Source organism: Hyperolius riggenbachi, chromosome 7 (assembly GCF_040937935.1).
Source record: "Hyperolius riggenbachi isolate aHypRig1 chromosome 7, aHypRig1.pri, whole genome shotgun sequence".
In the NCBI taxonomy this organism is placed as follows: domain Eukaryota; kingdom Metazoa; phylum Chordata; class Amphibia; order Anura; family Hyperoliidae; genus Hyperolius; species Hyperolius riggenbachi.
The window spans coordinates 94,667,136-94,693,120 of NC_090652.1; the positions used below are offsets into that span (position 1 = coordinate 94,667,136).

Sequence of the window (25,985 nt, forward strand, 5' to 3'; positions counted from 1 at the left end):
TTTTCGGGAATGGACCGCAAAATGCCGGGCGCACGGATGCAATTTAAGCTTGTGCGAATTGACCGTGTCTGTTCTCATTATGTTGGGCACACACGATGTGTTTTTTTCAGTCGATTTTCCGTCCGATCGATTTCTGATTCGATTTTCCGATTCGATTCTGCTATCTTTTCTTATCTATTTCCATTCACTTTTATGAGAAACCGATCAGAAAAACGATCGAAAATAATATCGGACATGTCAGAAATTATCTATTGAACCATCTAACACAAAATTGTATGGTGTGTACCTAGCATATTGGTCGCTGCATGCAAAACGCAGGATCTTACCTATCCTGTGGATTTGATTCCTCCACCACCACTCCGTCCACTGCTGCGGAGAAGCTGGTATACACAGACTGGAGCCTGGAAGAGGCATGGGACTGCGTATATCGGCTATTCCCTGGACCGAGCGGCGGTATCAGCAGTAGCGGAGGATGGAGAGGACGCAAAATGGCAGGTAATGTAAACAATGGCGCGGACATGCGTCAGAACGCAGTGCATCCTGAGCAGAGGTGCTTATACCATGCCATTGTTCCATCTGTTCAAGCGGGAACCGAGCCAAACAGACTGATGCCCATTGCTGTAACATGCAGAGACGTGCAAGTGTGTTCAGGCCCCAAAAGAGGCACTGTATTCCTGAGGGCAGATTTTATTTTATGTAGGATGTTGAATATTTTCTCTCTTTCAGAAATGCCTTGGTGGTGATCTTGGCTGGATTTCTCATCGACAAACTAGGAAACAGATGTGAGTTCTAAAGAAGTAACGTTACTCTTTATATCAAGGCCTGCCGTAGACATGAGTTAGAGGTTGAGACACACCAGAAAAGCTTCCCAAATGCTAGAGGTTTCAAAAGCTCTTCCCAATGTAATGCTATGGGTTTTTTTACAAAACCTCATCGCTCCAGTGCGCATAGACACATAGGATAACATTAGCAGGTGGTTTCAAAAATTCAAAACGCTCAGAAAAACTCCTCTGGTGTGCACCAGGCCTCAGAGGTTGAAATGTGTAACAGCTGCACAACGTTGTGTTAATACCTGTCACATAAACATGTTTGCATGCTTATTACCAACATCCCAGGGCCAGCCTTATTTCTGGACAACATTATTGTGTCCTATGGGCTGGCATATGATTGTGTCCTATGGGCTGGCATATGATGCATTTATAGCCAGTTACATTAGTTTGGTTGAAAAAAAAGACAACCATCCAGTGTTGCCAACTCATCCCTTTAATTATTGACACATCTAAGTTATACAGGTTCTGGGGCTATTTGCACATAATCAGTGCCTTAACTGCATCTACCTAGCCACAAAACCTGTATAATTCATATGCGTCAGTAATTAAAGGGATGAGTTGGCAACACTGTTGCCAAGTCCAAACAGAATAATACAAAAATAAATAAGTAAACATTGGTACCTTTTTCTGTCCTGCACCCTCACATATCCCAGTTGATCCAGTGGAAGGCAAAAAAAACACCTTACAAGGGCTTGAGCCAATTACCGTAACCTTCTAGGTGAAAAAAATTATTTCTGAATCCAGGTTGCACTAACAGTCAGATAAAGCATACAAAATTATAATTAATGGACTTCAAAAAGGTTAAGCACTACCATAAGCATCCCCGTGGATACATGTACCATGCATGGAGAATTGTTTCTCTATATCAAATAAACACTTTTGACCTTTCATAATCATATCGCATATATGGTGTTGTCATTCTACTGACTTTGTTTAGGTATATATGAACTATAAGCAGTCATCGGACTGATGTACGTTTGTTATAATATTTGTACACATGATCTATGTTGGCAGTTGGTTTGTTCCTGTTCTCCTTCCTGACTGTTCTGGGCTCCTCCATATTTGCATTGGGCTCCCACTTCAAAGGGACCCCGTATCTGCTCCCGCTGATGCTGACTGGTCGCCTGTTATTTGGCTCTGGGAACGGATCTCTGACAAGTAAGGTGCCATTATTATTACTTGGAAAGTGTCCGTATGCTTTACAGTGAAACTGAAGTCCGTTTATCAACTTCATTTCTTAGAAGAGCACAGATAAGGACTCACAAAATCAGTAATATTTACCAGTAAAAATTTACTTTTACTTTAAAAAATGCATAGGTTTTGCTCGGCCCCATTGACCAAATCACCAGCTTTTCATCTTTCCAGTTTATGATGAGAAATGAATATTGCGGACCACCAGTGATCACCCTTTTCTCCTGTGTCTTGTCAGTTGTACAGAACCGGATCACAGCCTTCTGGTTCAAAGGCAAAGAGCTGGCTCTGGCCTTCGGGCTCACCCTGTCCTTCTCCCGACTAGGCAGTGTCCTCAACTTCTTCCTCACCCAGAGGTTTGATGAACACTTTGGCATCCAGTGGACACTCTGGGGAGGTGAGTAGCCTGATTTTTCATTGTTGGTAAAGGTGAATTGATGATTATGTTGTGACGTATAGTAGAATGCAGTAAATTTTGCAGTTACCCACTTTTACTGTAATTTCCTGGTTTCAGCATCAGAAACACTTTTCTTTATCTATTGCTGTGTATTGCTATATAGCCCCGCCCTTCCAGTGATGTTTAGCCTAGGCTGATTAGCTATGCGGAATTCTTCTGTAATACATTTTAGGATGTATATCAGGGTGAGGAAAGATTTTACAATTGGCAGACATTAAATAAATGTAATATTGTAAAACAATAAGAATCTTAATTACGTGACTTTCACTACAGTTCCTTTAAATGTTTTATTTGCGGTTTTTAAATTTAAAAACGCGACATAGTACAATATGCAATCTTTCAAAGTGGCAGATGCCCTTCTCCACACTATAATCTTATAGTGTTAAAGAGACACCGAGCACTTCATAGAAATGAAATTTCCACTTACCTGGGGCTTCCTTTAGCCCACCGTAGGCCACAAGGTCCCCCAGCATCCTCCTGGCTCCTCTCCGGTCCTAGCTGGCAGCTCCGTTAGCAGACTTCTTCTCCAATATTGAACCGCGCATGCGCAGGACTCTCACGCCGTCCGGTGTCATGACGTATAGCCAGCCGGTGTGAGTACGCTCATCAGGAAGAGGGAAGCAGACCGGACAACTTCAGGCCAAAATCCTCTGCTAATGAAGCTGCCAGCTGGGACCAGGAAAGGAGCCAGGAGGATGCCGGGGGACCTTGCGGCCTACGGTGGGCTGGAGGAAGCCCCAGGTAAGTGGAAATTTCATTTTTATGAAGTGCTTGGTGTCTCTTTAAAGTAACACAGACTGACTGGAGTGCTCTATATGAGAGGTATATAAATCAAACCAATATACAAGCACTCAACAGTATGGATGAATAAAATACTGGTAGGTGCTCTAAGACCATATTTAGTCCACTGAAGTGCTGCAGGGAATTATGGATCAAACAGTTCTTAGCTTGAAGAGGTCACCTGATGTATGTTCCTAAAAGAAAACCACAAAAAAGCATAACATAGTAAAGTACTGTGTCTGTGCCTCAAACTGTGTCCACAATCTGCCACCAAACAAACAAATGTATTATTACGCTCACCAACAATAATGGCTAACTAGTAAAACACAGCAACAATCGCATATATGTTGTATTCAGCTCCTCTGTAGGTCTAGAATCCTTCCCTGTTGCAATAGTGGATCACTAACACTCCAACCTCTCCTTTTTCCAATGATCCTCAAAACCGATGCTCACAATGCGCTCGCCAAAAGGGATTTCTGACCCCTGACAGGTATACCTATGAAATAGCTGGAGGGAGACTTGGGTGAAGGATACAGCTGATATAAGGTTACCCTGCTCCAGCACAAGTCCCGGCCGCGTCAATTACCATTACCATTCCAGGTCGACGTGGATGGTGGGGAATGATGTAATTCAGCTGTAAACTATTGCTGGTGGTCAAATTACAGTGTTTTAACCACTTGAAGACCGCAGTGTTAAACCCCACTAAAGACCTGGCCAATTTTTACTTAATTGACCACTGCAGCTTTAAGGCATAACTGCAGGGTCGCACAACTCAACACACAAGTGATTTTCTCCCCCCTTCTTTTCTCTCCACCAACAGAGCTTCCTGTTGGTGGGGTCTGATTCCCCCCACAGTGTTTATTTTTTTAAAAACAAATATTTACATTATATTTTTATTAATACATTTAGCTGTTTTTTTTTTTTGTTTTTTTTTTCCAAAACCCCTCCCTCACCCCAGCCGGCCAATCCTGGTCGATCGGCTGTCATAGGCTTCTCCCTATGAGAGCCGATCGCTCTCTAATGTACCAGGGGGACAGCCGTGTCACAAGGCTGTCCCCAGTACAGCGCTGCTGCTGATCAAAGTGCTGTACTAACTGAAAAGACAGCGGTTTCGCCGTCTAACAGTCTCCCGAGCAGCGATCACCGATCGGAGACTGAAGGCGGGGTGGAGCTCCGCCCCTCAAGCAGGAGATCTGCGCGTGATCTCCTGCAGTTGCCGGCCCTAGGCCTTGACGCCAATTGGCGTTAGGCGGTCCTGGGGCTGCCGCGCTCATTGGTCGTTGGGTAGTTAAAAGTTCCTTCAGCTCCGTCTTTTGACAGCACACAAATTACTCACTGAGCGCAGCTATAGCGGTAATTCCTATTCTGGCCTATGGAGGCGCCGGCTGCGCCCAAATTGCCTGCGCTGTTTTAACAACACTTGCCTGACAGACCAGCAATTAAGCTTGTTCCCTCTATCTGCTGTGCATTGGCTGCCTCTTCGGTTCACAGTCCCTTATGGCCCTTTTACAAACTCCAAACCAGATGGGCCATATTCTATCTAGAACTGTGTCCCATCTTTCTATTTCCTCTTGTTGTAGCTCCCATTGAGTACTGCTACTACATGGAATGCCTAGCGTAAACCTATGGGGGGATATTACTAGCTGAGAGGATGCCTTGCGATGAGAATGAACAAACTACTTATGAAAAAGCAGCAATGGGAAGCATTAAGCAAGATAATGAAATTCCATGCTAACAGGCTTTCCCCTTAATTGGTAGGGACATTATTATTATTTAAGTAGTGACAACATCTACAGCGCTGTGCAGAGTAAACATTCTTGTCACTAGCTTTCCCTCCACAGAGCTCACAATTTAATTTTTAAAAAGATATGACTGCTATCCAATCACCCTCTACCTATGTAGTGCTTCCTTTGCTATAGGTATATTATTTCTGAGATCACTCCCTTAGTGCAACCGTAATTAACTATTCCAAAACATACAATACATTGGTCCATGCACATCTTGTTTAGTGATCAATGAATGAAAAAAGTTTATTGCACATATAAATTCTCCATATTGCTCCTTAAAGGAATTATCAGGCAAAAAAAAACGAGTTTCACTTACCTAGGGCTTATACCAGCCACATGCAGCCATCCTGTGCCCTCCTAGTCACTCACTGCTGCTCCAGTCCCCCGCTGCCAGCTAGTTTTGTTTTAGCCAACCTCGGGGTCGGTGGGCCGCATTGCGTACACTTTTACGCATTCCCGCTGGTGTAGGAACATTAACGCATACATTTTTACGCGTTAGTGGTGTAACGTGTAAATTTACGCATTGCACCACTAACGCGTAAAAAATGTACCGTATTTTTCGGACCATAAGACGCACTTTTTCTCCCCCAAAAGTGGGGTGGAGGGGAAGCGCCTGCGTCTTATGGTCCAGATGTTACATTTGCCTACCTTCCGATGCACAACATTTGTGCCTCCCTCTGTGTCATGTGTCCACCTCGCTCACTCACCGAGCCAGAGAACTAAACTTCCAGGCATGCTTCTGCCAGCTGGGCACCGCGTTGTTGTAGAGCTGTGCGCTGCTACTGCCGTCATTAGCCATGCCTAAAGTGCGAGTGGAATGCATTACAAGGTCCAGTCAGGTTACGTGTGTTGGACACAGTAGCGCTACTCTCTCCTCATTTCTGCATCAGTCCCGCGGTGAAGCTCATCAGGGGGGATATGCAGCACTGTTGCTGGTCTTCGTAACACTTTCACAGCCAGCTTTTTGAACCCCGCGGCCAATCAGATTGGAGCGCTGTCACTCATGGCCGCTGCGTGCCCGATGGTATTGAGGGCGGGATCAAGGCTCGCAGCGAGTGCAGTGATTGGCCCCGCGCTGTCACTCATGGCCGCTGCGTGCCCGATGGTATTGAGGGCGGCAGCCTGAAAGGGACACTGCCGGTACAGCACCAAGGGGATGATCTGTAAACTGCCTGAAAGATGTGAGACGTTGCAGTATGAAGGGACGCAAGTATATCCTTAACCCTATAGCTGCTTTTGCTGCCTAACCTGCTCTGCTGCTTTCTGTCCATCCAAGTAGGCAAAGGTTGGAATTGGTATTACGGAGGGACTGCTGTCTGCTCTGCCGGCCAACTAATATGCAACTAATATGCTTGTGTAAACTATATGGACTGTCCCTGTTAGAAGGGAGGCAGCTGCCGTGTGTGTGTGATCTGGGATGCATGTATGTATGTTGGGAGGATTAGGAGGTGGATGCTTGACTGCAGAGATGAATTGAATCTGGATGATCGCCATCTCTGCAAGCAAGTGTAGCCAATACAATAGCGGGGGATTGATGGCCCCTATGTGGGTTTTGTTGCTTTTCCTTTCTGCGCAGGAAATCATTTTAAAATTTGTGCTGTGGTAGGCCCTTTTAAGGAGCAATATGGAAAATGTTTATATGTGCAATAAACTTTTTTTTTTTTTTTTTTTTTTTCATTCATTGATCACTAAACAGGATGTGCATAGACCAATGTATTGTATGTTTTGGAATAGCTCACAATTTTATTCCCTACTTTATTCATATGTCCATTGTGGCTTAGGGCCAATTTTTAGGGGGAAGCCAGTTCACTTCTCTGTATGCTTTTGGGATGTGGGAGGAAACCCACACAGACATGGGGAGAACATACAGACTACATGCAGATTGTGCCCTGGATTTAAACCGGGTACCCAGCACTGCAAGGCAAGAGTGCTATCCACGTATGAGATTGTCTGAGGTTGTCAGTGACATGGAGCTCTGCGTAATCGCTATGTACTGTAATTAATACAGCAGAATCTCGTATATAGTATTGTATCTCGATATAGTAATCTCAGTCCCCAGGTCTCTACCATGGGCCTGTATGAATATACAATGTATGACAAATCCTGATATAGTTAACTACTTGGCCGGTCCCTTGAGATTTACTATAAGGGAATTTTACTGTAACAAGTTTATTCTTCGCTTTATTTTAATATTTGGTGTGACCTTGATTCACCATTTGAGGACCTGGCAGATTTTGGGCATGGCTATGTATCCTTCTAATATATCGTGTTTTGTGTGTAGGAACCATCCTTTGTGTCCTGGGCTTCAGTTCAGCTGTCATTGTCAGTGTACTTGATAAAGTGGGCATGAAACAGCTGGGCCTCGATGGAAGGATCCAGGAAGCTTCCAAGAAAGTGGTGAGAAAACACTCTCCGTTCAGTCATTTGTGTACATTTCCCAGAATCCTTTTGCATTTCCCATATTGCTGTGCATTAACATGTACTCTATAAATAGTGCCCTATAAATTTTGAAAGGATATAAAGAGTGGTTGTCTGAGTAGAGGTTGCTATTTTTTTTCTTCACTTTTGAAAGTGTTTGCCAGTTTTTTGGTGTATTTTTGTACATCAGAATTATAAAAGAACCGGCAGACTATACTTAAAGTGTACCAGAGTCGAAGAATACTCAGTTATATACATACCTGTGGCTTCCTCCAGCCCCACCCGCACAGAACGTTCCCACACCGCCGTCCTCACTCTTCTCCAGCTCCGGTACCGGATCCCTTAATTTTGTCCAGTCTGAGCAAGTGCAGTGTGCTCTTTCCGTCTATCCGGCAGAGAATAGCACTGCGCAGACTCAGTACTATTCTCTGCCAAAGGGAGCGCACTGCACATGCGTCAAACTGGCTGCGAATGCTGAAGTTACGGAACCCGGTAACCCTGGAGCTGAGGAGGGCTAAGTTCTGTATTGATCTTAGCGAGGAGGACAATGACTGCACATAAATGCATTGAAGACAAAGTGGTAAACATAAAGTGAAATTGGTGAACAGACGCACCACTGACTAACTGGTGCTTCTGGTCACACAACCCTACTGTTGTCACAACGAGGAATTGATTGTAGGGGGCTGTGTGACATTCCTTCATAAAGATGAGAGCCACTTAGTAGCCCAATGACTGGGACAGGAAGTTGGGGGGGGGGGGGGGACAGGAAGTTGAGGGGAAATCTCACCAATTGTAAAATGAATTTGAAAGTTGAAAACCTCCAACGGGTTTTTTTATTCTGTTCTGCCCAAAACTCTTGTTTAAGTGATACGGGCCTATCAGCCACATCGTTTTTCTACATGAGATGCCTTTAGGGTTCGTTCACACTAAGGGAGTTTTTGTCCTTTTTTTTCAGGCGCAGGCGATTTTCAAAATCGCCCTAAATATGCTTGTGCAATGATTCCCTGTGAGAGAGAGTTCACAGCTGAGCGGTTTGTTTGCGATCCGCTCAGCACAGCGGTGCCTGTACCATTTTTGAGTTGATTTTGCCTCAATGTAAGTTATAGGAAAAATGAAAAATGCTCACAAAATCGCTTTGTGCAGCGATTGCGTGAGTTTTTAAGAATAAATACATTGTATTTATTCTTTTCCAGATCAGAGTTCACTGAGTTTAGGGAGTGAATTACAAAACCACTCTGGAAAATGCACTTAGAAAAGCACTTTAACTAGAAACGCAGCGCACAGTGGAGCACCGGGAGAGGGGGTGGGGTGGGGGGGGGGGTGGAGGGGGAGCGCACAAAAATGCAAAATGTTTGCGCTTTCGATTTTAGGTGTGAATGAGGCCTTAGTGCAGTGTCTAGTGGCATGCTTAACAGGAAAGTTGCTGTGGGGAGAGGTTTTATTGTCAAACTCTGCCTTTTTAATTATGCACGCTCCTTCTCCTGACAAGCATTAGTGGAGTATCCAAGGCTGGGTCAGGTCATTTGGGAATTGGTAGGCATCTAATAGATGCCAGTGCAAATCAACGGTACTAGTCAGGCACCCAGACGATGAGTTGGGTGCCTGATGTGGATAGTAGTCAATTGGCTACTACATAGAGAGTAGTGATTGCTGCTGATTTTCTATTTGGGCATCAGGATTAGTGTTAGGTATAGCAGGGGGCGGTTAGTTTTAGGTATGGGGGTTAGACATTAGGTGTGGGGGAGGGGTTATTGGTGGGCATTAGGTGGTGGGGGGTTTAGCATTAGGCATTACATAGAGGGGTTAGTGCTAGGCATTACATAGGGGGGTTGGTGTGAGAATGGGGGCCAGGTTCTTCTGTAGTAAAATATCTATAATGTAAATAACCAATATTTTCACTGGCGGCACCACCAAACACCCAACTAAACAGTGGCAGCGCTACATGTACGCGGCCTAGGCAGCCTGCTGATAATAAATAGAACTAAAACTGCCATCTTTTGAAAATGGCCAGACACAAGGACAACCACAGAAACAACTGATGTGTGGAGATCACAGTCTGCCCTTAGTCATAGTTGCCCATAATAAGTAACTCCAGAGATACAGTGATATTACTCCATATGCCGGCAGCTGTATGTCTGCAGACCTCAGGAGACAGGAACTGACAGCATCATTAAACAAGATCTGAACTTGGCAAAAAATGTTGAGACGACAAGCCTGCCATAGCTTCCCTGCTAGCTGCTGTTGTAAGCTGGCTGTGATACCTGGTGGGTCACAGAGTTCTGGAGGGTGTTAGTCTTGATAGGCCAGCTCCTTTGTGACTGCCTGGTGTTGGGGCCAGAGGATGGTCACATGGGGGCTGGTATGTCTGCATTCCTGCTACCCAGAAGCACAAGTGATAACAGAACCCATTAAGGCTCACAGCCATGGTATATGTGTACGAATAGATTAAAGTGAAGAGAATTTTATAAATTGTTTTGTGTATCACTACAGCGAGTGCAGGACATTCGCCTCTTACCTCTGCGGTACTGGCTGCTGGTTCTCACCATCATGTTCTTCTACAATGGAGTCTTCCCATTCGTGGCTGATGCCAGGTAAACCACCTTCTCTTGTATATAAACTACATTTCCACACATGTGATGGATGGGTGCAGGATATACAGGGTATTGGCTTCGGTCATGCTTGACTTCCCCACAGCCTATCTTCAGCTATACAATACTCATTTAGAGCAATCAGGCAGTGGTGTACTAAGAGGGAGCTGGGGGGGGGGGGTTCAGACTGCACCGGGTGTCACCATGTAAGGGGTGGCACCGGGGCAGAAATGATCGAGGCACCAGATGGGTGGGGTTGATTAAGGTTGGAAAGATGGGGAGGGGGCCCGACATGTATCTTCCTGCGTCTGTCAAATAAAGGCGCCAGGAAATTTGGGCGCCCACTAAAGGTCGATAGCAAAATATCAGTATTAAATGCCAAAATTTTACTATGGCCAAACCTAACCCTTACTCTTACACAGAACCCTCCCGACGCCTAACCCTTAACCACCACCCCCCACCTACCTAGCTCCTAACCCTTAACACGCACACACTGCCTACCTGATGCCTAAACCTAAACTTCCCCCTCACCGCGCACAATGCTTAACTAATGCCTAAACCTAATGTCCCAACAGCCCCCACCTACCTAATGCCTAAACCTGACCCCCCCCCCCCCCAACATTACCTACCGAATGCCTAAACCTTAGCTTTCCTCCCTGCACACGCCACCTACCTAACGCCCAACCCTTAAACCACACACAACCTGCCTAAAACCCCCACACACTAGCTACCTAAGGGCCCATCTCCACTAACGCTGGGACGGTGCGCTGTGATGATCGAATCTGTGAAAACAAAAACAAAAAACGCAAATTCTCGGGCACCTCTATAGGCACCTAAAAATATCGGCATTTGGGCGCCCGCAGTGCCTGATATATATCCGGTGCTGGACCAGCACTTGCTATTTACTGGGCGCCCAAATTTCCGCTCCAGCATCCAAATACCGATATTTAACATTGGCGCCCATGTAGTCCACTTGCCACATGCACCCTTCTTTACTGTTTCAATCTCTCCACTTCCATGGGCACCCTCCTTTTGTCCCCCTTAAGTGTAGGACGCAGACTTGGGAGTGTAATTACACACGACATGCAGAGATTGGGTGGGCAAAGAGTGAATGGCTGCCGAGGGGCATGGATGCATCAAGATAAGGGGGGTGGGGGGGGGGGGGGGGGGGGGTACCACTAGACCACCAAGGATGTCACATGTAATTAATCAGCACTGCGTGTCAAATACTCTTGGTATGCCACAGCAGTCTGGCGTCCTGTAAGGTTGCAAAAAAAATAAATATTTGTACATTTTTGAAGTCAAGTTGTCACTTTTAACTTTTTTTTTTTTTTTTTTTTAATTTTTCTCTTAACCAGCAAATTCATCCAGGACAAATACTCAGGTTATGACCAGCGGACGGCCTCCTATATAGCAGGCGCTGTGTATGACAGCTCTCTAGTGCTATCTGCCATTGTTGGAATATTAATAGTAAGTTTCCTTTGTTTCCCTTACATAGGATTATGATCCACGCCTGTGCTGACTACTGATGCACTCTGATGAGTTAGATGTGAATATAGACATTGTGATCAGCACACATTCATGTGGTCTGGAACCCCAGTTTGTGTTATTCCTGCTGTTTGTGTTCTGTGTGTATATATACAAGGCCCATTTAATCAGATCTAAGCTGATTTGTTATTAAAGCACCATGTAACACACTTACAATGACTGTCCAACTATTGGATAGTTACTCAGGCCTCAGTTCACACAATCTCCCTGTGTACTCTGATGGCTGCATGGAATGATTTGCCTCTGATGTGTCAATCATTACAGTCTTACATAATTGGTAGGGTAGGACATTATTCCCATTATACATTACATACAGTATTCATGTTTTCCCACAGTCCAGGTGCTCTATGCTACTTGTAAAGGGACCCTGTATTGGATTCAAGTATTAGAAGCCACTACTATAGGATGAAAGAGGAATGTTTGTTAAAAGTATTTCCACTCTGTAATCCAACCAACTGGCTGAAAAAAATGAGTTTAAACTTTTACTGTAACATCCAGCCTCACTATCTCCCTCCTCAGCCCCTTCTTACTGATGAGTCATGCTGTCTTTTCTCTCCTCTATGTAGACAAGAAAGCTGCTCTGTGTGTTCAGTGCTGCCAGAGTATCCCGGAGGAGAGCAGTGGACAGCACCCAGAGAACACACAACATGGTTCATCACAATGGGGGGGTTTAAAGGGAACCAAAAAAATGGCTGTATTTGTAAAGATGTGATCTTGCAACAGGCTGTTTTTCTATCTTGGCACAATAAAAAATATTTAAAAACAAATAAAGGTAACCTAAACTGAGAATATGGATTTTTCCTTTTAAAATACCTGTTCCCTGGCAGTCCTGCTGATCCTCTGCCTCTAATACTTTTAGCCATAGCCCTGGAACAAGCATGCACATCAGGTGCTCTGAAGTCAGACTGGATTAGCTGCATGCTTGTTTCAGGTGTATGATTTAGCCACTTCTGCAGTAAGAGATCAGCAGGGCTGCCAGGCAACTGGTATTGTTTAAAAGGAAACATCCATATCCCTCTCAGTTAAAGTGGACCCAAATTAAAAATACATGGTTTCAGAAATAAAATCTATTTTTAATAAATTATAATAATAATAAACAGCAGCTTTTTTTCAGCTGCATGATGACAAATCTAAAATATATTTTACATTTATTGGAGACACCCCTCCCTTCCCTTCATATTGCCGGGACAGAATCCGGCAGATTGATGGAGTAGGTGGTGTCCGGCAATGGAGGAATTGCCAATGGCTGCCCCCAGTATAACCCTAGTTATGGAAAGAGAAGGGTGAAAAGCATGCACTGAAATGCTCATAGGCTTGAAGGAGTGTTTATCTTTATATGTGTCAGAGTGGTGCAACTAAATATTTTGAATTAAAAAAATGTTTGGTTTGGGTCCGCTTTAAGGTTCCCTTTCAGAGGCTGTCTAGGAGATGCTAATAATTCTGGTTTGCACACAAATGTGATGCAAATTGTTTACAGTTTGGAACTGGAAAAATGAGATACACTTCCTTCTGATTTGGATTGGCCCTGGTACAAGCTGCATACAATCTGCATTCAATTTGCATTATCATTAGATCCCGTAGTACCTCAAGCAGATGCCATTGCAGTAAAGCCCCAAACACACACCTAACAGCGATCTTTTATGCAGCACCGTTATCAAACAACTTTTGTTGCGAAACAAGTCTGAACAATAGCAAGCAACTTTTACTGGTTGTTTCAAAACAAACGTTGTTTGATAATGGTGCTGCATAAAAGACCGCTGTTGAGCGTGTGTATGGGGCTTAAAGATAACCTAAAGCCAAAAAAAAAAAAAGAGATTAACTCACCTGGGGCATCCCTCAGCCCCCTGCAGACGATCGGTGCCCTCGCAGCTCCGGTCCGATGGCCCAGGACCCGCCGGCGAACGCTTCCGGTTTGGCCGTCACCGGCCGACAGGCATGGGAACGGAACGCGAGTGATTGTTCGCGTTCCCAGCCTGTATATCGCCCCCTATGCTGCTATTGCGGCCAGGGGGCCGCAATAGCAGCATAGGGGGCGATATACAGGCTGGGAACGCGAACAATCACTCGCGTTCCCATGCCTGTCGGCCAGTGACGGCGAAACCGGAAGTCATCGCCGGCGGGTCCTGGGCCATCGGACCGGAGCTGCGAGGGCACCGATCGTCTGCAGGGGGCTGAGGGATGCCCCAGGTGAGTTAATCTCTTTTTTTTTTTTTTTCTTGGCTTTAGGTTCACTTTAAGGATACTTACAAGGTCCATGTTGCTATTTACATGCGGAGTGTTTTTCTTTCAGGACTATGTGGGCATGAGAGGGATCCTGGCTGTCCTCTGTGCGGTCCTCACAATTCCAGTCTTTGCCCTGCTGGCGTTTACCTTTGTCCCTCCGCTCGTCTCCACCTTGTGGCTTGGGGTCACATACTCCTTCGCTGCGGTAAGATTCCAGTCCTAGAATAAATGACTGACCACAATCTTTAAAAAAATAAAAGTTATTGACATTTGTAGGTATAGTATAACCCTGTTCTTAGAACTGTGTCAGATCACAGTCCAGGTTGCCATGGTGTCACTTAGCAACTCAAATCCCCCAAAAAGCAGTCTGTTCAGATATAGGAGGGTGTCTGGTACATAGTAAGTATTGTACTTATATTTTAAAACTGTTAAAGCTGTATCTGAGATTTTTTATAAAACCGGCATTCAGATTAAGTAATAATGACAACATACAGTAGTTAATTCTAGTGTAAACTAGTAGAAAGGCCTACCCATTGAAAAACGCTGGCTATGGCGAGTGCTATTAGCTGTGATAATCCGTGACTGGCAACAATATTTGTTTTTTAGGTATAAGTTACAAACATTGTCCATTCTGAATGAATTGTCTAATGACCCTTCATGGAGTTCTTCTTTAACCATTTAGCACCAATTTATTGAGAGGCTTGCAAGTGCTCCAGGCCAATTTATTTTAGCAGTTTTTTTTTCTTACTTGTTATATTTCATTGCTTCTAATTAGTACAGCTGTAATGTGTATTTATGGTCATTAGGGGTCAGTGTGAGACAATAACAGAGGACTTCTGCATTCAGTTTCTATATTTTCTGCTAGTAGAGAGAGATCAAAACATTACAAGAATTTACAGCACGACGAATTCTGTCAAAAGCAGTGCACTTATCTCAAACCAGATACATCTATTGTAGCTGTTAATGGGTTAAAACTAAATATTTATGCAAATTTCATATCTGCATGAGCTATTTTTAACACCCATAACCTGTTACTTTGGGGCAGCAACATGCAGGTAATACATCCAGTGTATTTATACATTAGGTGTATTCATACATATGTTTTCTACTTTCAGGCCAGCATGTGGCCATCTATTCCCCTTGTGGTTCCACAAGCCACCCTGGGCACAGCTATGGGTCTGGCTACCTCTGTACAGATGATCGGTATTGGCATTTCTAACCTCATTGTTGGCAGAATCCTTGGTACCAAATCAAGGTAAGTTCAGAACCCCTTTTTCTTCTGGTACCAGCATGATGTAGAGATCTAGAAAACAGGGCGCTATTAGGTGGTCAGATTTGCAACCCTAATCAGCATTCTATAAGATCACAGTGAGGGTTGCAGAAAACTGTTTGCTAATAGTTGTGGCATTGCAGTCACATGATTCAGTTGCATACATGGAACATATTAGAGGGAATATCAGACATTGGTGTCAGTGTAATGGCTGATGCCCTTGCCCATCTCACAATACACAGCTGGTCGTAATGCTGATAGTGCGAGGAAGGAGTCCATCCATTATCAGTATGGGCCATTTTGGTGCAGGGTGAAGCCAAAAAAGGCTCACCCTGCTCCTGCACAAACTCTGGGCCCACGCTAAGTACCATTCGCCCTCCAAGTTGTAGCAACTTTGGTGGGGGAGGGGACTTAATTTAGGCATCGGCCTAATTACCGGTGCCAAATTATCAATGCCTGTTGCCAGTGGCCGAATTTACTGTTTTTTTTTTTTTTGTTTTTTTTTTTTTCTCCCTTTTTACTAATTTGTGCGGTGCCCAGCTGACCCTCCGGGCACCCAAATCAGACATGCTTCACCAAAATCTGCTGCCTCACGAAGAAGATTGCACAGCTGCAGCAAAACTACAGTAGATAGCAAATCATACTTGCACACACATACAGTACATGCACAAAGCAGCTGATGGCTCCTATACAATACAGGATAGCTAACTTGTTTAGGGAGCTAAACTCAATAAAGCGTTAATTCTCCCAGAGCCAGTTATGCGGGTTACAAGACCACTGTTAGCCACAATCTAGGTTTGTACCAGCTACCCCTCATTGAAATAATTAGAACACTTAGACCAGAATCTTTTAATGTAAAAATATATTCCTGTAGTTACATACCTAGAATATACAAAAGTTAGAATTTAAATAAAAAATATTGAGATGCATTCGAAACAGGGGCGTAACAATAGACCCTGCAAGGGATGTAGCTGCAGGGGGGCCCAGAAGCCGCAGGGTCCCTGTCCTGAGAGACTGACAACTAAGGGCATGGAGAGAAAAATCTTTCTGCTATCTGCAGTTGTTCGTTGGACTACATCTTCTCATCCGCTGATAAGGAATTGAAGTTTTGTAGACAGTGCCTATTCAGTGTGCAGCAGCCTCTTGTGTAGAGCACCCAGCCCCCAACCTCTACCCTTCCCCAAGTGCTCTGTACTGTAGTGATGCTGGAGGAGTCTGCAGAGCCAGGTGTGTTCCATCAGAGGACATAGTAAATGTAATAAGCTGAGACTGGGAGCACACTCGTCTTTCTCGTTTTCTGTATGCTTTTTTTTTCCAGTAACACTCCAGGACAGGTACACATTGAGACTCAGCTCCTCCCCAAGAACAGGAAATATAAGTCAGCCTCTCTATAAATTGTACAAGGACCGAGGGTCAGGCAGTATGGATATTTTCTAGTCCAGAATCCAGGTCTCTCTGTGTGCTCGCTGTCCCAGAGAGCCAGGGTGGCTAGGGAAACGTGTTGGCACATGGGCAGTTACCTGCCGTCTTAGGAGGTCCTGTGGGGTAGCCAGATGGTGTTTCCTCCTTTTTTTAGACCTTTTTCCCCTGCTGGTCGGCCTGGAGAGGAGTTATGGCAGGCATCACTGCAGGTTTCGGCGGGCAGCTGTAGCGTTCGGAAGTACGCGTAGCGAAAGCGTCAAGCGTAAAACTTTCGGATGCCATCCCGGTGTACTTCCGGGATGCGTGACGTCACTGATGGTCTGCTGAGTGAAGAGGGGCGGTCGTCTGGAGTCCCAGCGTCTCACACAGCGTGGTAGATGTCGGAGATTGAATACAAGCAGGAGCCAGGAAAGGAGAGATTGCTTGTGCGGGGACCCAGACTAGCAGTGAGGACTTCTGTGAAAGCGTTACACCCTCGGTGCACTGTGTTTTTTCCTACTATGGACGGTTTTGCACTGCGGCATTTGTATTAAGGAGATAAGTACAGGCTATTTGTGATCAGTTTTCTCCTTACTCACGTGTTTATTGCATTGATTTGAGCAATATGTGAGACATGGACTTTATTTGGCAGATTCATTATATAATTTGGTTTTATGCAATGTCTGTTGTCTATTGACTGTTCACAACAAGAGATCTATACCAGTTATGCACAAAGTCTTTATACTTCAAGAGGAACTTCAGCCTAAACAAACATACTGTCATTAAGTTACATTAGTTATGTTAATTAAAATAGATAGGTAATATAATCTCTAACCCACCCACAGCCAAATGTTTGATTTCATGATAGCAGCCATCTTTTTGGTTGAAATGAGGTGACAGGGAGCATGATACAGTTCCAACTGTCCTGAGCACCTCTCCCAGTTGCTAGGCAACGTGAATAACATAGGAAATCCCATCATGCACTGCATAGCATCAGGGAAAAAAAGCCCAGGCTTTTTTTCTTTGATGGGTGGAGCTTAGCTAAAAATGATGCTTGGGTAAGAAAAACAAAGTTCTGATGCTGTGAAACTGTTAAAGAAACACCAAGCCTTTTCAGTTCTGCTGAGTAGATTTTTAGTCCGGAGGGTCACTTTAATGTTTTAACATAAGTATAGCCTGTTGGTCATTAACCACTTGCCGACCGCGCACTCATACCGCGCGTCGGCAAAGTGGCAGCTGCAGGACCAGCGACGCAGATCTGCGTCTCCGGCTGCAGGCTAATTAATCAGGAAACAGCCGCTCGCGCGAGCGGCTGTTTCCTGTCATTTCACGGCGGGGGGGCTCCGTGAATAGCCTGCGGGCTGCCGATCGCAGCTCGCAGGCTAAATGTAAACACGAGCAGAAATAATCCGCTTTGTTTACATTTTTACAACGCTGCTACAGTAGCAGCGTTGTAGTAGATCAGCGATCCCCGGCCAATCAGCGGCCGGGGATCGCTGTCACATGACAGCGGGGAGCCTGTTAGAGGCTGCACAGGACAGATCCGTTCCTGTGCAGCCTCCGATCTCTCGGGGGAGGGAGGAGAGGGGGAATCCTGCGGTGGTGGGGGCTTTGAGGTGCCCCCCCGCCACCCACAGCATGCAGGAGCGATCAGACCCCCCCAGCAGGTCATCCCCCTAGTGGGGGAAAAAAGGGGGGCGGCTTTGCCTGTCATTTGATCTGTGCTGGGGGCTGTAGAGCCCACCCAGCACAGATCTGAAAAAACAGCGCTGGTCCTTAAGGGGGGGTAAAGGCTAGGTCCTCAAGTGGTTAAGCTAAATTATTTTACTTAATGGGGGCATTTTTTGATTCAAGCTGTGTTTTTTTTTTTTTTTTTTGTTTATTTATTGTTGCAGGGCACTTCTACTAATGTACCTGACCCTGCTAAAACCACTAAACGGTGCCCTGTGTGTAATGCCAAAGTCAATCCTGCATCTACAAAACTTTTATGCAGGATTGTACTTACAAAGTATGCAGCAGGAATCTGCCTCTCAAAGAGATATATATACATGCTTTCAGACAAGATTTGAAAGATATTTTAAAGGAATTTAAAGCTTACTATTCTTGCAAAACCTGACATACTAGCTGAAAGTCAAACTGATCAATTGACACAGCCTCATGTGTCGGAAGTAGTTATGTATAAGAAAGCTACTAAAAAAAAAAAAAAAAAAAAAAACCTAATAAACCAATTACTGTTTCTGATGAGGAAGAAATCAGTGACGATAATGTTTCTGCAAGTTCTAATGAGGTATCGCAGGAAGCGGATAATAAACCGTCAAAATTTAAATTTACTGTGTCAGAAACAGATTTTATGAATGGCTATATCTGAAGATTTAAATTTAAGCAAAGCTGTTACTGAACCCGCTTCAGTACATGATAAATTATATGAGGGAATGGAAAATCCACAGGAATTATTTTTTCCAGTCCATCAGTCAACAAAAAATGTAATTACAAGTCAGTGGAAAAATCCAACTGAGGCCTGGTGCACACCAAAAACCGCTAGCAGATCCGCAAAATGCTAGCAGATTTTGAAACGCTTTTTCTTATTTCTGTAGCGTTTCAGCTAGCATTTTGCGTTTTTGGGAAGTGTTTTTGGTGTAGTAGATTTCATATATTGTTACGTAAAGCTGTTACTGAACAACTTCTGTAACAAAAACGCCTGCAAAACCGCTCTGAACTGCCGTTTTTCAGAGCGGTTTGCGTTTTTCCTATACTTTACATTGGAGGCAGAAACGCCTCCGCAATCCAAAAAATGCCTCACCCCGGGAGTATGCATTTCATCAAAACGCCTCCCGCTCTGGTGTGAACCACCCCATTGAGATACATTGACCAAGCGTATCCGCAGCCGCAAGCGGCTGCAAAAACGCCAAAAAACTCGCCTGGTGTGCACCAGCCCAAAAAGTTATTTTTGTTGAGAGGTTTTAAAAGACCTTTCCCGCTTTTTTTTTTTTTTTTTTTTTTTTTTTGAAGAAGAAGAAGATTGCAAAGTATGGTACAAAAGTCCTAAATTAGACACAGCCTTTTCTCAAGTTAATAAGGATGATGAGTTGGCATTTGAAGATCCATGACATTTGAAAGACCAGTCCGATAAAAAGATTGAGTATGCATTAAAAAGACTTTGGTCTGTGATCTGTGCTAATTTTAGGCCTTCAGCTGCTTCAACCTGTGTAGCTAGAATGTTGGCATTATGGATGCAGCAATTAGAAGAGAATATTCATACAGATACACCTAAGGATCAATTAAAAAATTCTATGACAGTGATGCATAAAGTAGTTGCTTATATTATTGATGCAGCTTCAGGGTCCATAAGGTTAACAGCAAAAGCAGCAGGTATTTCTAATGTAGCAAGAAAGAATTTATGGATTAAAACATGGCATGGAAGTATGGCGTCTAAAAACAGAGTCTGTTCCATTCCGGTAGTGGGTGATGGTCTCTTCGGCCCGGAATTAGAAGAAGTTCTTGAGAGAATGGCTAACAAAAAGAAATCGTTCCCTAAAAAGAAACAATTCAGATAAGGAAAGAGATTTTTTTCATCAAAATTGCCAAACAGATAAACCAGATAAACCAGAAAAACAGAATGAAAGAAAAACCTGGTCATTCAATAGACATCAAAAAAGCAGGGATGAAGTTTTAAAGCCCCTGCAACGCAAGCTAAACAATGACATTCTAAAAGTGGGAGGAAGGTTGGGCCATTTCCTTCCACAATGGAAAAAGATAAAAGAGCCCATTTATTATAGACTTGATAAAAAGAGGTTACCACATAGTGTTCCAATAAAAACCTCCAAAAAGATATGTGGTCACCAAAAAATTGATTTTGCCACAACATCAAGAGGCTTTACAAACGATTATAACAGACATGTTAGAAAGACAAGTAGTATCTATTGGTGGTGCCTGTAGTTCAAAGAAGCAAACGTTTTTGCTTGTAAGTGTTTCTGGTACAAAAACCAGCAGGAAAATACAGGATCATATTAAATCTAAAGCCAATCAACCATACATAAAATACGAAAAGTTTTGTATGGAGTCGATATATTCGATGAGAAACCTCCTGATACCAAACAGGTTCATGGCAAGCATAGATGTTCAGGATGCTTATTGGCACATACCAATAGAGTTAAAATCGCAGGCATTCCTAAGATTTGCAGTGCAAATGGAGAAAGGCGTTCAGCATTACCAATTTCGCTGCCTCTATTTGGTATAACGTCAGCACCAAGAATTTTTACAAAGGTCATGGGAGAATTAATTGCATCATTGCACAAAAGTATAATAGTAATACCATATTTAGATGGCCTTCTAATATTGGCAAAGTCATTACAAGATCTAGAGGAACACAAACAGATAGTAATGCATCAACTTCAGGAAGCTGGTTGGATATTGAACAAAGAAAAATCACAACTTGTTCCAACTCAGAATTTTGTTCCTAGGGTTTCTAATAGACTCAGTCGAACAAAAGATATTTCTTCCACAGGAAAAAGTACAGAGAATTATGAACGAGGTGAAGAGGTTCAATGCTTGTCAGTGGGTAACACTCACACACAGATCATGCAGCTTCTGGGACTACTTTCATCAACAACAAACACAATTGCTAACTTCCAGTTAGAGCAATGTCCTGCCTCTATCTGGCCAGCAGACGCCAGTCAGTGTACTGTCATACACCCTTTGCCTGCTGTACCAAATATAGCAGGAATTACATAAATTAGCATTCAGGCGGGAGGCTTCGGCTGGACGCAATCGTGAATTGCATCGTTTACAGGGACGCCCGCGCAGGCACATCTCCCACACGGTCCCCCCCCCCCCCCCCCCCCCAACCACCCACCTGTCAACCGCATCCTGGAAGCTGCAAAAGACACTAGTTACTTACGGTAACGTCTTTTCCGGGAGTCGGAAGGACCGCAACCCAGATGAGAGATGATCCCCCTCCATTCACTGCTGGACAGGAAAAGGTTAAAACATACAGCCTCCCTAGAATGTATATAAGGATACTCCAGCTTACCCTACTCAGTAATAACAGAGATGACCACATATAATGCTTAACTTATCTATAAATCTTAATACCCTATAAAAAAATAAAAACGGGTGGGTAGTTTGGGTGCTGTCCTTCCGACTCCCGGAAAAGACGTTACCGTAAGTAACTAGTGTCTTTCCCAGGGTCGTCTCCAGGACAGCAACCCAGATGAGATACAGAGATTACCGTATCAGGGAGGGACAACAGCCTGCAATACCCTTCTACCAAATGACAGATCGGAACTTGCTGACACATCTAATCTACAATGCTTTTACAAAAGTATTTTTACTTGACCAGGTGGCTGCTCTATAGATCTGGTCAATAGATACACCAGCTTTTTCCGCCCAGGAGGCAGAAACTGATCGTGTAGAATGAGCTTTTAACAAAGTCGGAACCTGAAGACCCTTCACCTGATAGGACATGGAAATATATTGTCTTATCCATCTAGAAATGGATGCTTTTGATGCCTGGTTACCCCTGTTTGGACCTGAAAACAGAACAAATAAGGCCCTAGTTTTTCTCCATGCTTTAGTCATTTCTAGATACTGAAGAACACAGCGCCTAATGTCTAAACAATGTAACTGTCTTTCTTTTTCATTACTCGCATTATCACAGAATGATGGTAAATATATCTCCTGGTTTCTATGAAAACGGGAACACACTTTAGGAATAAAGGCGGGATCTAAACGGAGTGCAATTCTGTCATCAGAAATCAACAAATAGGGTTCTGAGATAGACAAGGCTTCGATTTCCCCTACTCTTCTGGCAGAAGAGATTGCCAATAAAAAGGCAGTCTTTATAGTTAGCATTTTTTCTGAACTTTCTTCAATTGGTTCAAAGGGGGGTTCCATTATAGTCTGAAGAACCAAGCTCAAATCCCAAGGAGGGACAAATGTTTTAACCAGTGGTCTTATCCTATGAATAGCTCTGAAGAACCTAATGAAGAACTCCTCCTCAGCAAGTTTTCTCTGAAGGAAAACGCTAAGAGCTGATGTTTGTACCTTCAGCGTACTTGCACTCAATCCCTTCTTTAGTCCAGCCTGAAGAAATTCTAACACAGAAAGAGACTGCTGTCTGTCCATCTTATTCTCCAGACACCAAGAACAATACACTCTCCAAACTTTCTCGTAGATCTTTCTGGTTACTAGTTTTCTGCTTTGAAGAAGCGTGTCTGACAAGTCTCTTGAGAATCCCTTACCTCTGAGCAGTTCCCACTCAGTCTCCACGCAGCTAGGTGCAGCATGTTTACCTGCGGATGCAATACCGGACCCTGCGACAACAGATCCGGCCTGGTTGGGAGTATAAACGGGTCTGCTACTGCAAGCCTTCTCAGCAGAGAGAACCAGGGTCTCTTTGGCCAGAATGGGGCTATCACAACTGCCAGAGCCTTGTCCTGGATGATCTTCCTGAGCACCCTGGAAATGAGACTGAAAGGAGGAAAGGCCTAGAGAAGAGGATACTCCCACCTTAGAGAAAATGCGTCCACTGCCCACGGCCTCTCGAGGGGACACAGAGAGCAAAACCTTTGACACTTCGCATTTATTTTGTTTCGTTGCAAATAAGTCTATTGACGGATGACCCCATTTGACTACTAGCTCCTGGAAGATCTCTTGATTCAGGGACCACTCGTCCCTGAGATTGGAGTGTCTCCTCCCCATAGACCTGTTCCAAGCTCCCTGTACTGGGTTGCCGTCCATGTGGGCCCCCCACATGCTTGCATCTGTGGTAATCACACTTTGAACTGGGAAGTCCCATAGTCTGCCTTCTATGAGATGAATCCTGTCTGCCCACCATAGAACAGAAGTCTTTACATAATGCGGGATCAATACCCTTTTGTCTAGCGTTAGCAATTTCTTGTTCCAAACCTGAAGGATCCAGTGCTGGAGATGTCGTGTATGCAGTTAGCCCCACTGGACAGCCGGGAAGGAGGATGTCATAAGACCGAATAAGGACATAGCTCCCCTTATAGAGATGGAAGAAACCTCCTGGAAGGAAAACACATTCGTTAGAAGCATTTCCTGTTTCTGTAAAGGCAAATAAACCCTCTGATCAACAGTGTTCAACTGAAATCCCCCCAAAAAAATCATAGATTGAGATGGCAGTACAGAGGATTTCCTCCAGTTAATGACCCAACCCAGGGATTGCAGAACACTCAGAGGTCTGAATCATAAGGGATACTGACATAGGGGAGTTACCCTAGAAAAAACAGGTCATCAAGGTAGCCGATAACTTGAACCTCGGACAGTCTTAAAACTTCTGACATCGTTTTGGTAAACAGCCAAGGTGCTGAGGACAACCCAAATGGCAAGGCCGTGAATTGATAATGCCTTACCTCCCCTGACTGTTGAACCGCAAATCTCAGGAAAGCTTGAGACTCTGGGTGAATTGGTAGATGAAGGTAAGCGTCCTGAAGGTCCAGTGAGGCCATAAAGGAACTCTTCTGCAAAAGACCTAGGACTGAATGGATGTTGTCCATTTTGAATTTTCAGTATTTGATTGATCTGTTGAGAATCTTCAGGTTTAGAATTAGTCTGAAATTTCCCTGATGTTTTTGAACTAGGAATACTGGGGAATAAAAACCTCTTTTCTCTTGACACAACGGAACCTTTATCACCTGCTTCTTGAATAAATCGGATACTGCTGCGTCTAGGGCTGAGGACATCATTGGTGAAACTGGAGGTGGGGTCACTAAATATCTTAGCGGGGGATTTTCTGTGAATTCCAACCTGTAACCCTCCTGAACAATTGTTATGAGCCATCTGTTGTGGAAAAGAGTCTGCCGGTTCTCTATAAAGTGCGCCAACCTCCCTCCCACCAGAATCCTGGCGTCATTGTTTTTTAGATTGGCTAAAGGAGATGGGAGGAAAGGAAGGTTTTCCTTTCTGCTCTTTTTGGGGCCTCCACTGTCTCCTACCTGATCGGAAATTGGACTCGGGAACTCTGGAGGAACGAAAGGAACGTTTAAATGTAAACGCTCGCTTTTTCTCAGGGAAATTCTTTTTAGAATCCGCTGACCTTTCTAATGTTTCCTCTAATTTGGAACCAAATAGAAAGGTACCCTCACAGGGAATGCCACATAACTTTACTTTGGAGGACATATCACCATCCCAAGTTCACACCCAAATACCTCTTCTAGCTGAATTGGCAAGGGCTGAGGTTCTGGCTGCCAGTCTAACTGATTCGTCGGCTGCGTCACACAAAACATTTATACAGTGAAAAATGTTAGGGAACGATTTTAACATAACCTCTCTGGCAGTACCCCCTGCAATATGGGCCTCCATTTGCTTGAGCCAGACTTTAAGTGCTCTAGAAAAGGCAGTGGCTGCAATAGTAGGTTTAAACAATAAGGTAGAAGATTCCCATGTACGCCTTAACAGATTGACAACCTTTTTATCTAACGGGTCTTTCAAGACTCCGAAGTCCTCAAACTGTAGTGCAGTTTTTCTAGATATCTTAGACAAAGTAGGATCTAACTTTGGCACTGGACCCCAATTCTTTTGATCTTCAGATTTATAGGGAAAACGCCTATTTTTAAAGCTCTAGGCCAAAAGGCTCTTCTTTCGGGAACTTCCCACTCTTTTTTAATCATATCCTTCTATGTAGAATGCAAGGGAATCACATTTGTATGCTTATCAGCTAAACCTTGGTACATTTTGTCTAAGGCAGAAAGAGGTCTCTCCTCTTCCTTTATTTTCATGGTTGCATATAAAGCACTCAAAAGCTCCTCCATATGATCCTTAGAGAACGCAAATTTTGGGGATTTTGTATTTTCAGCCACGGGCACCGTCTCATCTTCCGAGTCAGACATTTCCTCAAGAGAAGAGATTTCCCCCTCTGAAAGCTCAACCTCAGAATCACCACCACTGCGCCTCCTCTTAGCAACTTGTGTCAATTGCCTGTCAGTCAAACCAAGAGAGACAGATTCCCCCGGGGAAGGAGGAGACGAGGGTGCGATAGATGTAGTCGGGCAAGAGCCTGGTAAAGTAGAGGATGTGGAAGCCATATTCGAGGAATCCTTCAAAGATTGGAAGGTAGAAACTATCTCAGATTTCATCCATCCTAGCAAGTCATTGAAAACAGCAGGAGATTCCTCTTTTACAACTTCTTGGGTACAATCCTTACAGATTGGCCTTGAAGCATCTGAAGAAATCTTGACACCTCAAAAAAACACATTTAGGTCTAAGCTTAGAGATCGCGGGACCCGACTGGCGGGAGGAAGATGACCCAGCATGATGAGCCTGAGTATCTTTCTTGGGATCCTTCCCCTTTGCAGACTTCACAGTCTTATGCTGAAAAAAAGGGGGAGAATCCATCAGTAAAGAAACCCAAATATGGCAACCTAGCTTCAGCCTCATAGAAGCATCACACACTACAGTTACCGTAGGGATAGGCGCCTCCGCAGCAGCGGCAGCAGCAGCCTCCTGACCTGACTCTGTCGACTCCATCGTATA

The 25,985-nt window shown here is 44.2% G+C and overlaps 1 protein-coding gene across 1 annotated transcript in view; it reads left to right on the plus strand.

The window, feature by feature from the left end:
- LOC137524471 (lysosomal dipeptide transporter MFSD1-like) overlaps positions 1-25,985 on the plus strand; it is a 47,988-nt gene that overhangs the window by 7,614 nt on the left and 14,389 nt on the right. Inside the window, exons 5-12 of the mRNA XM_068244375.1 lie at positions 727-782; positions 1,845-1,988; positions 2,260-2,418; positions 7,327-7,442; positions 9,954-10,054; positions 11,410-11,521; positions 13,890-14,027; positions 14,938-15,077. Of these exons, the coding sequence (XP_068100476.1) occupies positions 727-782; positions 1,845-1,988; positions 2,260-2,418; positions 7,327-7,442; positions 9,954-10,054; positions 11,410-11,521; positions 13,890-14,027; positions 14,938-15,077 (966 nt within the window). The remainder of the gene's footprint in view (positions 1-726; positions 783-1,844; positions 1,989-2,259; positions 2,419-7,326; positions 7,443-9,953; positions 10,055-11,409; positions 11,522-13,889; positions 14,028-14,937; positions 15,078-25,985) is intronic.